The 16,234-nt window shown below is 59.9% G+C and overlaps 1 protein-coding gene across 1 annotated transcript in view; it reads right to left on the bottom strand.

Annotated features, from left to right (window-relative positions):
- LOC118261604 (uncharacterized) overlaps positions 1-16,234 on the bottom strand; it is a 48,761-nt gene that overhangs the window by 20,557 nt on the left and 11,970 nt on the right. The window contains exon 5 of the mRNA XM_050716810.1: positions 7,417-7,523. Within this exon, the coding sequence (XP_050572767.1) occupies positions 7,417-7,523 (107 nt within the window). The remainder of the gene's footprint in view (positions 1-7,416; positions 7,524-16,234) is intronic.

Raw genomic sequence — 16,234 nt, 5'->3', positions numbered from 1 at the left:
GGGGGGGGGGGGGGGTTTGGGGGGGGGTGGGGGGGGTGGGGGGGGGGCCCGCGCGCCGTCTGGTACAATAAATTAAAGAGAAAAACAAACAAAAAAAAAAAAGGCAAAAAAAGACAAAAAAAAACCAAACAACCCAAAACAAAACCGAAACGACCCAAAAAATCCGAACCGAGGCAAAAACCCTAAAAGATGGGGGGGGGTGGAGGGGGGAGAAAAGGGGTGGGGACCCCACCCATGGGTGTGCGCCCCGTGGAAACTGTGGCTGCCCCCCCCCCCCCCCCCCGCATCAGGTGGGTGAGCCTAAAAGGGGTGACCCCCCCCCCCCCCCCCCCCCCAAATAGGGCCACCCCTCCCCACAAATAGGGTGACCCCCCCCCCAAAAAAAGAGTGACCCCCAAATTGGGCGGACCCCCCCCCCCATAAAAAAAGGTGAGGGGGGGGCCTAAAATGGGTGCCCCCACCCCGAAATGGGTGGGGGGGGGGGGGGGGGGCGCCCTAAAATGGGTTGCTCCCCCCCCCCCCCCAGGAGTGCGTGACCCCACCCCCCCAGAAGTGGGTCGCCCCCCCCCCCAGAGTGGGTGACCCCCTCCCCCCAGGAGTGGGTGACCCCTCCCCCCCCGAAATGGGTCCCCCCCCAGATGGGTGGGTGCCTCCCCCAAAAGCGGGTGCCCCCCCCAGGAGCGCCCCCCCCCCCCCAAAATAAAAGGGGGGGGGGGGGATAAATACCAGGACGCCCCCCCCCACCCCCAAAGAGCCCCCCCACCCACTCACCCCCCCCCCCCCCCCCATTTTTGGGGCCGTTTCGCGCCGAGTCCTATTAAAATAAAATAAAAAAAAAAAACAATAATAATAAATCGACGCCCCCCCCCCCACCTCCCTCCCCCCCCCCCCCAAATAATTAATTAATTAATTAATTAATAATTAATAAAAGCGCGGAGGGGGGGGCCGTCAAGAGCTGGCGGCGGTGCTCTGGGGGCCGCAGACGCCCAAGATGGCCGAGTCCTCGCGGTCGGGGCGCCCCCCCCCCCGCAGGTGGGGACCCCCGTAAGGGGGCCTGGGGGGGGCTTCGTTGGGGTGCGGCGCCCCCCCCCCAGAAGAATTGAGGAGGGGGGGGGCGACGACGACGGCGGCGGCGGCGGCGGCGGCGGTGGCCCCCCCTCGAGTCCGGAAAGCCGAGGAGGGGGGGGGGGCGAAGGGGTGGCAGTCCGGGTGCTGGCGGGGGGGGGGGGGCGGCGGCGGCGGCGGCGGCGGGGGGGGGGGCGGCGGAGGGGGGGGCGGCGGGTGGGGGGCCCCCAGCTCCATCCGTTCGGCTGGGGGGGGGGCCGGGGGGGGCGGCGGCGGGGGGGGGTGCTGGTGGTGGTGGTGGTGGTGGTGGTGGTGGTGGTGGTGGTAGTGGGGGCGGGGGAAGGAGGGGGGGGCCCCCAAAAGCGGGGGGGGCGGGTTTTGGGGTGGGGGGGCGGCGGAGGGAGGGAGGGGGGGGGGAGGAGGAGGAGGAGGAGGAGGAGGAGGAGGAGGAGGAGGGGGGGGGGGGGGCGCTGCGGAGGAAGGGGGGGGGGCGGTGGCGGTGCCCCCCCCAGCTGGGGGGGGGAGGAGGGGGGGCGGTTTGGGGGCGGCCAGCGGGGGGAAGGCGTCGGGGATGGGGTGGGGGGGGGCGTCCGTGCCCCCCCCGGCGGGCCACGGCCGCGGGGGCTGCGCTGGGGGGCCCTGGGGGGGGAGAAGAGAGAGAGACAGAGAGGGGTTAGTGGGGTTTGGGGGGGGGGGGGGGTTATGGGGTTTGGGGGGGTTGGGGGGGGGGGGCTCTGCCTTGGGGTTATGGGGGCCCTAGGGTGGGGGCACAAGGTTATGGGGCCCCTGCCCTGGGGTTTTGGGGGCCCTAAGGTGAGGGGAGGGGGTTATGGGGTCCCCAAGGGCACCATTTTATGGTTTTGGGGTCCCCAAGGTCCCTACCTACTGGGTATGGGGTCCCTAAGGTGGGGGTACAAGGTTATGGGGTCCCCGGGGTCACCATTTGGTGGTTATGGGGTCCCCAAGGTGGGGGCACGTGGTTATGGGGTCCCCGGGGTCACCATTTGGTGGTTATGGGGTCCCCAAGGTCCCTACCTACTGGTTATGGGGTCCCTACCTAGTGACTATGGGGTCCCTAAGGTTGGAGCACATGGTTATGGGGTCCCTAGGGTGGGGACACATGGTTATAGGGTCCCCAGGGACACCACTTTGTGGTTATGGGGTCTCCAAGGTCCTCACCTTGTGGTTATGGGGTCCCCCTCTTGTGGTTATGGGGTCCCCAAGGTGGGGGCACGTGGTTATGGGGTCCCCAGGGTCACCATTTGGTGGTTATCGTGTCCCCAAGGTCCCTACCTTGTGGCTATGGGGTCCCCAAGGTGGGGGCCCATGGTTATAGGGTCCCCCGGGGCCCCATTTTGTGGTTATGGTGTCCCCAGCGTCCCTGCCTTGTGGTTATGGGGTCCCTAAGGTGAGGGGAGGGGGTTATGGGGTCCCCAGGGGCACCATTTTCTGGGTATGGGGTCCCTGCCTTGTGGTTATGGGGTCCTCAAGGTGGGGGCACGTGGTTATGGGGTCCCCGGGGTCACCATTTGGTGGTTATGGGGTCCCCAAGGTGGGGGCACGTGGTTATGGGGTCCCCGGGGTCACCATTTGGTGGTTATGGGGTCCCCAAGGTCCCTACCTACTGGTTATGGGGTCCCTACCTAGTGACTATGGGGTCCCTAAGGTTGGAGCACATGGTTATGGGGTCCCTAGGGTGGGGACACGTGGTTATAGGGTCCCCAGGGACACCACTTTGTGGTTATGGGGTCTCCAAGGTCCTCACCTTGTGGTTATGGGGTCCCCCTCTTGTGGTTATGGGGTCCCCAAGGTGGGGGCACGTGGTTATGGGGTCCCCAGGGTCACCATTTGGTGGTTATGGGGTCCCCAAGGTCCCTACCTTGTGGCTATGGGGTCCCCAAGGCGGGGGCCCATGGTTATGGGGTCCCCTGGGGCCCCATTTTGTGGTTATGGTGTCCCCAGCATCCCTGCCTTGTGGTTATGGGGTCCCTAAGGTGAGGGGAGGGGGTTATGGGGTCCCCAGGGGCACCATTTTCTGGGTATGGGGTCCCTGCCTTGTGGTTATGGGGTCCTCAAGGTGGGGGCACGTGGTTATGGGGTCCCCGGGGTCACCATTTGGTGGTTATGGGGTCCCCAAGGTGGGGGCACGTGGTTATGGGGTCCCCGGGGTCACCAGTTGGTGGTTATGGGGTCCCCAAGGTCCCTACCTACTGGTTATGGGGTCCCTACCTAGTGACTATGGGGTCCCTAAGGTTGGAACACATGGTTATGGGGTCCCTAGGGTGGGGACACGTGGTTATAGGGTCCCCAGGGACACCACTTTGTGGTTATGGGGTCTCCAAGGTCCTCACCTTGTGGTTATGGGGTCCCCCTCTTGTGGTTATGGGGTCCTCAAGGTGAGGGCACGTGGTTATGGGGTCCCCAGGGTCACCATTTGGTGGTTATGGGGTCCCCAAGGTCCCTACCTTGTGGCTATGGGGTCCCCAAGGTGGGGGCCCATGGTTATGGGGTCCCCCGGGGCCCCATTTGGTGGTTATGGTGTCCCCAGCGTCCCTGCCTTGTGGTTATGGGGTCCCTAAGGTGAGGGGAGGGGGTTATGGGGTCCCCAGGGGCACCATTTTCTGGGTATGGGGTCCCTGCCTTGTGGTTATGGGGTCCTCAAGGTGGGGGCACGTGGTTATGGGGTCCCCGGGGTCACCAGTTGGTGGTTATGGGGTCCCCAAGGTCCCCACCTACTGGTTATGGGGTCCCTACCTCGTGGTTATGGGGTCCCTAGGGTGGGGATACTTGGTTATGGGGTCCCCGTCTTGTGGTTATGGGGTCCCCAAGGTGGGGGCACGTGGTTATGGGATCCCCGGGGTCACCATTTGGTGGTTATGGGGTCCCCAAGGTCCCTACCTACTGGTTATGGGGTCCCTACCTAGTGACTATGGGGTCCCTAAGGTTGGAGCACATGGTTATGGGGTCCCTAGGGTGGGGACACATGGTTATAGGGTCCCCAGGGACACCACTTTGTGGTTATGGGGTCTCCAAGGTCCTCACCTTGTGGTTATGGGGTCCCCCTCTTGTGGTTATGGGGTCCCCAAGGTGGGGGCACGTGGTTATGGGGTCCCCAGGGTCACCATTTGGTGGTTATCGTGTCCCCAAGGTCCCTACCTTGTGGCTATGGGGTCCCCAAGGTGGGGGCCCATGGTTATAGGGTCCCCCGGGGCCCCATTTTGTGGTTATGGTGTCCCCAGCGTCCCTGCCTTGTGGTTATGGGGTCCCTAAGGTGAGGGGAGGGGGTTATGGGGTCCCCAGGGGCACCATTTTCTGGGTATGGGGTCCCTGCCTTGTGGTTATGGGGTCCTCAAGGTGGGGGCACGTGGTTATGGGGTCCCCGGGGTCACCATTTGGTGGTTATGGGGTCCCCAAGGTCCCTACCTACTGGTTATGGGGTCCCTACCTAGTGACTATGGGGTCCCTAAGGTTGGAGCACATGGTTATGGGGTCCCTAGGGTGGGGACACATGGTTATAGGGTCCCCAGGGACACCACTTTGTGGTTATGGGGTCTCCAAGGTCCTCACCTTGTGGTTATGGGGTCCCCATCTTGTGGTTATGGGGTCCCCAAGGTGGGGGCACGTGGTTATGGGGTCCCCAGGGTCACCATTTGGTGGTTATCGTGTCCCCAAGGTCCCTACCTTGTGGCTATGGGGTCCCCAAGGTGGGGGCCCATGGTTATGGGGTCCCCCGGGGCCCCATTTGGTGGTTATGGTGTCCCCAGCGTCCCTGCCTTGTGGTTATGGGGTCCCTAAGGTGAGGGGAGGGGGTTATGGGGTCCCCAGGGGCACCATTTTCTGGGTATGGGGTCCCTGCCTTGTGGTTATGGGGTCCTCAAGGTGGGGGCACGTGGTTATGGGGTCCCCGGGGTCACCATTTGGTGGTTATGGGGTCCCCAAGGTGGGGGCACGTGGTTATGGGGTCCCCGGGGTCACCATTTGGTGGTTATGGGGTCCCCAAGGTGGGGGCACGTGGTTATGGGGTCCCCGGGGTCACCATTCAGTGGTTATGGGGTCCCCAAGGTGGGGGCACGTGGTTATGGGGTCCCCGGGGTCACCATTTGGTGGTTATGGGGTCCCCAAGGTCCCTACCTACTGGTTATGGGGTCCCTACCTAGTGACTATGGGGTCCCTAAGGTTGGAGCACATGGTTATGGGGTCCCTAGGGTGGGGACACATGGTTATAGGGTCCCCAGGGACACCACTTTGTGGTTATGGGGTCTCCAAGGTCCTCACCTTGTGGTTATGGGGTCCCCATCTTGTGGTTATGGGGTCCCCAAGGTGGGGGCACGTGGTTATGGGGTCCCCAGGGTCACCATTTGGTGGTTATCGTGTCCCCAAGGTCCCTACCTTGTGGCTATGGGGTCCCCAAGGTGGGGGCCCATGGTTATGGGGTCCCCCGGGGCCCCATTTGGTGGTTATGGTGTCCCCAGCGTCCCTGCCTTGTGGTTATGGGGTCCCTAAGGTGAGGGGAGGGGGTTATGGGGTCCCCAGGGGCACCATTTTCTGGGTATGGGGTCCCTGCCTTGTGGTTATGGGGTCCCCAAGGTGGGGGCACGTGGTTATGGGGTCCCCAGGGTCACCATTTGGTGGTTATGGGGTCCCCAAGGTGGGGGCACGTGGTTATGGGGTCCCCGGGGTCACCATTTGGTGGTTATGGGGTCCCCAAGGTGGGGGCACGTGGTTATGGGGTCCCCGGGGTCACCATTCGGTGGTTATGGGGTCCCCAAGGTGGGGGCACGTGGTTATGGGGTCCCCGGGGTCACCATTTGGTGGTTATGGGGTCCCCAAGGTGGGGGCACGTGGTTATGGGGTCCCCGGGGTCACCATTTGGTGGTTATGGGGTCCCCAAGGTCCCTACCTACTGGTTATGGGGTCCCTACCTAGTGACTATGGGGTCCCTAAGGTTGGAGCACATGGTTATGGGGTCCCTAGGGTGGGGACACATGGTTATAGGGTCCCCAGGGACACCACTTTGTGGTTATGGGGTCTCCAAGGTCCTCACCTTGTGGTTATGGGGTCCCCGTCTTGTGGTTATGGGGTCCCCAAGGTGGGGGCACGTGGTTATGGGGTCCCCGGGGTCACCATTTGGTGGTTATGGGGTCCCCAAGGTCCCTACCTACTGGTTATGGGGTCCCTACCTAGTGACTATGGGGTCCCCAGGGTGAGGGTCACATTGTTATGGGGTCCCTGGGGTCCCTACCTTGTGGCCATGGGGTCCCCAAGGTGGGGGCAGGTGGTTACGGGGTCCCCAAGGTCCTCAACTTGTGGCCATGGGGTCCCTAAAGCGGGGAGCACATGGTTATGGGGTCCCTAGGGTGGTGGGCACGTGGTTACGGGGTCCCTACCTTGCGGCCATGGGTGTCACGTGGCCATGGGGTCCCCCAAGGCCACCCAGTGTGACCAGGGGTGTCCCCAAGGTGCCACCATGGTCATGGAGGTCCCCAAGGTCCCATCATGACCAAGGAGGTCCCCAAGGGAGGTCCCCAAGGTGCCACCATGGTCAGGGAGGTCCCCAAGGTCCCATCATGACCAGGGAGGTCACCAAGGGAGGTCCCACCATGGTCAGGGAGGTCCCCAAGGTGCCACCATGGCCAAAGAAGTCCCCAAGGGAGGTCCCACCACGGTCATGGAGGTCCCCATGGTCCCACCATGGTCATGGAGGTCCCCAAGGGAGGCCCCCAAGGTGCCACCAAGATCATGGAGGTCCCCAAGGGAGGTCCCACCATGATCAGGGAGGTCCCCATGGTCCCACCATGGTCATGGAGGTCCCCAAGGGAGGTCCCCAAGGTGCCACCAAGATCATGGAGGTCCCCAAGGGAGGTCCCACCAGAGGTCCCCATGGTCCCACCATGGTCATGGAGGTCCCCAAGGGAGGTCCCCAAGGTGCCACCAAGATCATGGAGGTCCCCAAGGGAGGTCCCACCAGAGGTCCCCATGGTCCCACCATGGTCATGGAGGTCCCCAAGGGAGGTCCCCAAGGTGCCACCAAGATCATGGAGGTCCCCAAGGGAGGTCCCACCATGATCAGGGAGGTCCCCAAGGTCCCACCATGGCCAGAGAGGTCCCAAAGGGAGATCCCCACGGTCCCACCAAGATCATGGAGGTCCCCAAGGTCCCACCACGGTCATGGAGGTCCCCAAGGCCCCACCACACCCACAGAGGTCCCCAAGATCCCACCAAGACCACAAGCGGATCCCCAATTTCCACCTCTCCCGCCCGCTGGGACCGGGCCACCCCTGAGGTCCGTGCCACCCACCCGAAGCGTCCCCCGGGCGCGGGGCCACCCATGGGTGCCCCCCGGGGCCGTACCTGGGGGCTCTGCATCTCGTAGTCGGTGTGCGCGGGGGCCGCGCTCCCGTAGTAGCGGTTGCTGTAGCGGTAGCTGCGGTTGTCGTTGGACGAGCCACTGGAGCCACCTGCGAGGGACAAGGATGGGGACATCAGGCACGGGGACACGGGGACGTCCCCAAGGGGGTGGGGTGGCCTCGGGTGTCCCCGTGGAGGACATGGGGACAATAGGATGGGGACGGGACACATGAGAGGCACGGGTGTGGTGGTGACGTGGGGATGGGGGACATCAGCCACGGGGACACGGGGACATCAACCACAGGGACATCAGCCACGGGGACATGGGGACATCAGCCACGGGGACACGGGGATGTCCCCAAGGGGGTGGGGTGGCCTCAGGTGTCCCCGTGGAGGACATGGGGACAATAGGATGGGGACGGGACACATGAGAGGCACGGGTGTGGTGGTGACGTGGGGATGGGGGACATCAGCCACGGGGACACGGGGACATCAACCACAGGGACATCAGCCACGGGGACACGGGGACATCAGCCACGGGGACACGGGGATGTCCCCAAGGGGGTGGGGTGGCCTCAGGTGTCCTTGTGGAGGACATGGGGACAGTAGGGCGGGGAAGGGACACGTGAGAGGCATGGGTGTGGTGGTGACGTGGGGATGGGGGACATCAGCCACGGGGACACGGGGACATCAACCACAGGGACATCAGCCACGGGGACATGGGGACATCAGCCACTGGGACACGGGGACATCAGCCACGGGGACACGGGGATGTCCCCAAGGGGGTGGGGTGGCCTCGGGTGTCCCCGTGGAGGACATGGGGACAATAGGATGGGGACGGGACACATGAGAGGCACGGGTGTGGTGGTGACGTGGGGATGGGGGACATCAGCCACGGGGACACGGGGACATCAACCACAGGGACATCAGCCACGGGGACATGGGGACATCAGCCACTGGGACACGGGGACATCAGCCACGGGGACACGGGGATGTCCCCAAGGGGGTGGGGTGGCCTCAGGTGTCCCCGTGGAGGACATGGGGACAATAGGATGGGGACGGGACACATGAGAGGCACGGGTGTGGTGGTGACGTGGGGATGGGGGACATCAGCCACAGGGACATGGGGACATCAGCCACTGGGACATCAGCCACGGGGACACGGGGACATCAGCCACTGGGACACGGGGACGTCCCCAAGGGGGTGGGGTGGCCTCGGGTGTCCCCGTGGAGGACATGGGGACAATAGGATGGGGACGGGACACATGAGAGGCACGGGTGTGGTGGTGACGTGGGGATGGGGGACATCAGCCACGGGGACATGGGGACATCAGCCACTGGGACACGGGGACATCAGCCACGGGGACACGGGGATGTCCCCAAGGGGGTGGGGTGGCCTCAGGTGTCCTTGTGGAGGACATGGGGACAGTAGGGCGGGGAAGGGACACGTGAGAGGCACGGGTGTGGTGGTGACGTGGGGATGGGGGACATCAGCCACGGGGACACGGGGACATCAACCACAGGGACATCAGCCACGGGGACACGGGGATGTCCCCAAAGTGCTGAGGTGGCCTCAGGTGTCCTTGTGGAGGACATGGGGACAATAGGGTGGGGAAGGGACACGTGAGAGGCACGGGTGTGGTGGTGACGTGGGGATGGGGGACATCAACCACAGGGACATCAACCACGGGGACACGGGGATGTCCCCAAGGGGGTGGGGTGGCCTCAGGAGGTGTCCCCGTGGAGGACATGGGGACAATATGATGGGGAAGGGACACGTGAGAGGCACGGGTGTGGTGGTGGAGTGGGGATGGGGGACATCAACCATGGGGACACGGGGACATCAGTCATGGGGACATGGGGACATCAGCCACGGGGACATGGGGATGTCCCCAAAGTGGTGGGGTGGCCTCAGGAGATGTCCCTGTGGAGGACATGGGGGCAATAGGGTGGGGAAGGGACACGGGAGGTGGTGGCATGGGGAGATGTCACCCTGGAGAGACACAGACGGGGACAGAAGACCGAGCGCCACGGACGCGTTTTGGGGTGACATGAGGAGCCCGAATGATGTAGGATGTGGAGCCTGGTCACGTTCCGGGGCACCTTGGTGGCCCAAGGAACCCAAATGCTGTAGGACATGGAGCCTGGAGAAGATTGAGCACCACGGCCACATTTTGGGGCACCTTGGAGTCCCAAGGAGCCCAAATGATGTAGGACGTGGAGAAGATTGAGCACCGTGGCCACGTTTCGGGACACAACGGTGGCCAAAAGAGGCAAAACAAGGTCGGATACAGAGCCTGGAGAAGACTGAGCACCCCGACCACGTTTTGGGGCACGACAGTGGACCAAGGAACCCAAATGATGTAGGACATGGAGAAGACTGAGCACCGTGGCCACGTTTTGGGGCACAACAGTGATCCAAGAAACCAGAACGACATCAGATGTGGAACCTAGAGAAGACCGAGCACCCCAACCACGTTTTGGGGCACAACGGTGGCCCAAGGAACCAAAACAATGTAGGACATGAAGGATGGAGAAGATTGAGCACCACGGCCACGTTTTGGGACACAACGGTGGCCGAAAAAGGCAAAACAAGAGCGGATATGGAGCCTGGAGAAGACCAACCACCTCAACCCTGTTTTGGGGACACCATGGTGGCCCAAAGAACCAAAATGATGTAGGACATGGAGCCTGGAGAAGATTGAGCACCACGGCCACGTTTTGGGGCGCCTTGGAGTCCCAAGGAGCCCAAATGATGTAGGACGTGGAGCCTGGCCACGTTTTGGGACACAACAGTGTCCCAAGGAGCCCAAACGATGTAGGACAACGCACAACGGTGATCCAAGAAACCAAAACAACATCAGATGTGGAACCTAAAGAAGACTGAGCACCCCAACCACGTTTTGGGCCACAGCGGTGGACCAAAGAACCAAAACAACATCGGATGAGAAGCCTGGAGAAGACTGAGCCCCATAGCCACGTTTTGGGGCACCTTGGAGACCCAAGGAGCCCAAATGATGTAGGACCTGAATCCTAGAGAAGACCGAGCACCCCAACCACGTTTTGGGGCACAACGGTGGCCCAAGGAACCAAAACGATGTAGGACGTGGAGAAGACTGAGCACCACGGCCACGTTTTGGGGCACAACGGTGATCCAAGAAACCAAAACAACATCAGATGTGGAACCTAAAGAAGACCGAGCACCCCAACCACGTTTTGGGGCACAACGGTGGCCCAAGGAACCAAAACAATGTAGGACATGAAGGATGGAGAAGACTGAGCACCACGGCCACGTTTTGGGGCGCCTTGGAGTCCCAAGGAGCGCAAATGATGAAGCACATGGAGCCTGGCCACATTTTGGGACGCAACGGTGGCCCAAGGAACCAAAACAACATCGGATGAGAAGCCTGGAGAAGACTGAGCCCCATAGCCACGTTTTGGGGCACCTTGGAGACCCAAGGAGCCCAAATGATGTAGGACCTGAATCCTAGAGAAGACCGAGCACCCCAACCACGTTTTGGGGCACAACGGTGGCCCAAGGAACCAAAACAATGTAGGAAATGAAGGATGGAGAAGACTGAGCACCACGGCCACGTTTTGGGGCGCCTTGGAGTCCCAAGGAGCGCAAATGATGAAGCACATGGAGCCTGGCCACATTTTGGGACACAACGGTGGCCCAAGGAACCAAAACAACATCGGATGAGAAGCCTGGAGAAGACTGAGCCCCATAGCCACGTTTTGGGGCACCTTGGAGACCCAAGGAGCCCAAATGATGTAGGACGTGGAGCCTGGCCACGTTTTGGGACACAACAGTGTCCCAAGGAGCCCAAACGATGTAGGACAACGCACAACGGTGATCCAAGAAACCAAAACAACATCAGATGTGGAACCTAAAGAAGACTGAGCACCCCAACCACGTTTTGGGCCACAGCGGTGGACCAAAGAACCAAAACAACATCGGATGAGAAGCCTGGAGAAGACTGAGCCCCATAGCCACGTTTTGGGGCACCTTGGAGACCCAAGGAGCCCAAATGATGTAGGACCTGAATCCTAGAGAAGACCGAGCACCCCAACCACGTTTTGGGGCACAACGGTGGCCCAAGGAACCAAAACAATGTAGGACATGAAGGATGGAGAAGATTGAGCACCACGGCCACGTTTTGGGACACAACGGTGGCCGAAAAAGGCAAAACAAGAGCGGATATGGAGCCTGGAGAAGACCAACCACCTCAACCCTGTTTTGGGGACACCATGGTGGCCCAAAGAACCAAAATGATGTAGGACATGGAGCCTGGAGAAGATTGAGCACCACGGCCACGTTTTGGGGCGCCTTGGAGTCCCAAGGAGCCCAAATGATGTAGGACGTGGAGCCTGGCCACGTTTTGGGACACAACAGTGTCCCAAGGAGCCCAAACGATGTAGGACAACGCACAATGGTGATCCAAGAAACCAAAACAACATCAGATGCGGAACCTAAAGAAGACTGAGCACCCCAACCACGTTTTGGGCCACAGCGGTGGACCAAAGAACCAAAATGATGTAGGATGAGAAACCTGGAGAAGACTGAGCCCCATAGCCACGTTTTGGGGCACCTTGGAGACCCAAGGAGCCCAAATGATGTAGGACCTGAATCCTAGAGAAGACCGAGCACCCCAACTACGTTTTGGGGCACAACGGTGGCCCAAGGAACCAAAACAACGTAGGACATGAAGGACGGAGAAGACTGAGCACCACGGCCACGTTTTGGGGCGCCTTGGAGTCCCAAGGAGCGCAAATGATGAAGCACATGGAGCCTGGCCACATTTTGGGACGCAACGGTGGCCCAAGGAACCAAAACAACATCGGATGAGAAGCCTGGAGAAGACTGAGCCCCATAGCCACGTTTTGGGGCACCTTGGAGTCCCAAGGAGCCCAAATGATGTAGGACGTGGAGCCTGGCCACGTTTTGGGACACAACAGTGTCCCAAGGAGCCCAAACGATGTAGGACAACGCACAACGGTGATCCAAGAAACCAAAACAACATCAGATGCGGAACCTAAAGAAGACTGAGCACCCCAACCACGTTTTGGGCCACAGCGGTGGACCAAAGAACCAAAACAACATCGGATGAGAAGCCTGGAGAAGACTGAGCCCCATAGCCACGTTTTGGGGCACCTTGGAGACCCAAGGAGCCCAAATGATGTAGGACCTGAATCCTAGAGAAGACCGAGCACCCCAACCACGTTTTGGGGCACAACGGTGGCCCGAGGAACCAAAACGATGTAGGACGTGGAGAAGACTGAGCACCCCGACCACGTTTTGGGGCACAACGGTGGCCCAAGGAACCAAAACAATGTAGGACATGAAGGATGGAGAAGACTGAGCACCACGGCCACGTTTTGGGGCGCCTTGGAGTCCCAAGGAGCGCAAATGATGAAGCACATGGAGCCTGGCCACATTTTGGGACGCAACGGTGGCCCAAGGAACCAAAACAACATCGGATGAGAAGCCTGGAGAAGACTGAGCCCCATAGCTACGTTTTGGGGCACCTTGGAGACCCAAAGAGCCCAAATGATGTAGGACGTGGAGCCTGGCCACGTTTTGGGACACAACAGTGTCCCAAGGAGCCCAAACGATGTAGGACAACGCACAACGGTGATCCAAGAAACCAAAACAACATCAGATGTGGAACCTAAAGAAGACTGAGCACCCCAACCACGTTTTGGGCCACAGCGGTGGACCAAAGAACCAAAACAACATCGGATGAGAAGCCTGGAGAAGACTGAGCCCCATAGCCACGTTTTGGGGCACCTTGGAGACCCAAGGAGCCCAAATGATGTAGGACGTGGAGCCTGGCCACGTTTTGGGACACAACAGTGTCCCAAGGAGCCCAAACGATGTAGGACAACGCACAACGGTGATCCAAGAAACCAAAACAACATCAGATGTGGAACCTAAAGAAGACTGAGCACCCCAACCACGTTTTGGGCCACAGCGGTGGACCAAAGAACCAAAACAACATCGGATGAGAAGCCTGGAGAAGACTGAGCCCCATAGCCACGTTTTGGGGCACCTTGGAGACCCAAGGAGCCCAAATGATGTAGGACCTGAATCCTAGAGAAGACCGAGCACCCCAACCACGTTTTGGGGCACAACGGTGGCCCAAGGAACCAAAACGATGTAGGACGTGGAGAAGACTGAGCACCCCGACCACGTTTTGGGACACAACGGTGGCCAAGAGGCAAAACAAGATCGGATACAGAGCCTGGAGAAGACTGAGCACCCCAACCACGTTTTGGGGCACGACAGTGGACCAAGGAACCCAAATGATGTAGGACATGGAGAAGACTGAGCACCACGGCCACGTTTTGGGGCACAACGGTGATCCAAGAAACCAGAACGACATCAGATGTGGAACCTAAAGAAGACTGAGCACCCCAACCACGTTTTGGGGCACAACGGTGGCCCAAGGAACCAAAACAATGTAGGACATGAAGGATGGAGAAGATTGAGCACCACGGCCACGTTTTGGGACACAACGGTGGCCGAAAAAGGCAAAACAAGAGCGGATATGGAGCCTGGAGAAGACCAACCACCTCAACCCCGTTTTGGGGACACCATGGTGGCCCAAAGAACCAAAATGATGTAGGACATGGAGCCTGGAGAAGATTGAGCACCACGGCCACGTTTTGGGGCGCCTTGGAGTCCCAAGGAGCCCAAATGATGTAGGACGTGGAGCCTGGCCACGTTTTGGGACACAACAGTGTCCCAAGGAGCCCAAACGATGTAGGACAACGCACAACGGTGATCCAAGAAACCAAAACAACATCAGATGTGGAACCTAAAGAAGACTGAGCACCCCAACCACGTTTTGGGCCACAGCGGTGGACCAAAGAACCAAAACAACATCGGATGAGAAGCCTGGAGAAGACTGAGCCCCATAGCCACGTTTTGGGGCACCTTGGAGACCCAAGGAGCCCAAATGATGTAGGACCTGAATCCTAGAGAAGACCGAGCACCCCAACCACGTTTTGGGGCACAACGGTGGCCCGAGGAACCAAAACGATGTAGGACGTGGAGAAGACTGAGCACCCCGACCACGTTTTGGGGCACAACGGTGGCCCAAGGAACCAAAACAATGTAGGACATGAAGGATGGAGAAGACTGAGCACCACGGCCACGTTTTGGGGCGCCTTGGAGTCCCAAGGAGCGCAAATGATGAAGCACATGGAGCCTGGCCACATTTTGGGACACAACGGTGGCCCAAGGAACCAAAACAACATCGGATGAGAAGCCTGGAGAAGACTGAGACCCATAGCCACGTTTTGGGGCACCTTGGAGACCCAAGGAGCCCAAATGATGTAGGACATGGAGCCTGGCCACGTTTTGGGACACAACAGTGTCCCAAGGAGCCCAAAGGGTGTAGGACACGAAGGATGCAGAAGACTGAGCACCATGGCCACGTTTTGGGACACAACGATGATCCAAGAAACCAAAACGACATCGGACGTGGAACCTAAAGAAGACCGAGCACCCCAACCATGTTTTGGGACACAACGGTGGCCAAAAGAGGCAAAACAAGGTCGGATACAGAGCCTGGAGAAGACTGAGCACCCCGACCACGTTTTGGGGCACGACAGTGGACCAAGGAACCCAAATGATGTAGGACATGGAGAAGACTGAGCACCGTGGCCACGTTTTGGGACACAACGGTGGCCAAGAGGCAAAACAAGATCGGATACAGAGCCTGGAGAAGACTGAGCACCCCAACCACGTTTTGGGGCACAACGGTGGCCCAAGGAACCAAAACAATGTAGGACATGAAGGATGGAGAAGATTGAGCACCACGGCCACGTTTTGGGACACAACGGTGGCCAAAAAAGGCAAAACAAGAGCGGATATGGAGCCTGGAGAAGACCAACCACCTCAACCCCGTTTTGGGGACACCATGGTGGCCCAAAGAACCAAAATGATGTAGGACATGGAGCCTGGAGAAGATTGAGCACCACGGCCACGTTTTGGGGCGCCTTGGAGACCCAAGGAGCCCAAATGATGTAGGACGTGGAGCCTGGCCACGTTTTGGGACACAACAGTGTCCCAAGGAGCCCAAACGATGTAGGACAACGCACAACGGTGATCCAAGAAACCAAAACAACATCAGATGTGGAACCTAAAGAAGACTGAGCACCCCAACCACGTTTTGGGCCACAGCGGTGGCCCAAGGAACCAAAACAACATCGGATGAGAAGCCTGGAGAAGACTGAGCCCCATAGCCACGTTTTGGGGCACCTTGGAGACCCAAGGAGCCCAAATGATGTAGGACCTGAATCCTAGAGAAGACCGAGCACCCCAACCACGTTTTGGGGCACAACGGTGGCCCGAGGAACCAAAACGATGTAGGACGTGGAGAAGACTGAGCACCACGGCCACGTTTTGGGGCACAACGGTGGCCCAAGGAACCAAAACAATGTAGGACATGAAGGATGGAGAAGACTGAGCACCACGGCCACGTTTTGGGGCGCCTTGGAGTCCCAAGGAGCGCAAATGATGAAGCACATGGAGCCTGGCCACATTTTGGGACGCAACGGTGGCCCAAGGAACCAAAACAACATCGGATGAGAAGCCTGGAGAAGACTGAGCCCCATAGCCACGTTTTGGGGCACCTTGGAGTCCCAAGGAGCCCAAATGATGTAGGACGTGGAGCCTGGCCACGTTTTGGGACACAACAGTGTCCCAAGGAGCCCAAACGACGTAGGACAACGCACAACGGTGATCCAAGAAACCAAAACAACATCAGATGTGGAACCTAAAGAAGACTGAGCACCCCAACCACGTTTTGGG

Source organism: Cygnus atratus, unplaced genomic scaffold (assembly GCF_013377495.2).
Source record: "Cygnus atratus isolate AKBS03 ecotype Queensland, Australia unplaced genomic scaffold, CAtr_DNAZoo_HiC_assembly HiC_scaffold_40, whole genome shotgun sequence".
Classification (NCBI taxonomy): domain Eukaryota; kingdom Metazoa; phylum Chordata; class Aves; order Anseriformes; family Anatidae; genus Cygnus; species Cygnus atratus.
The sequence above is the reverse complement of the archived record's forward strand: the minus strand, read 5'-3'. Positions and strand labels throughout refer to the sequence as shown.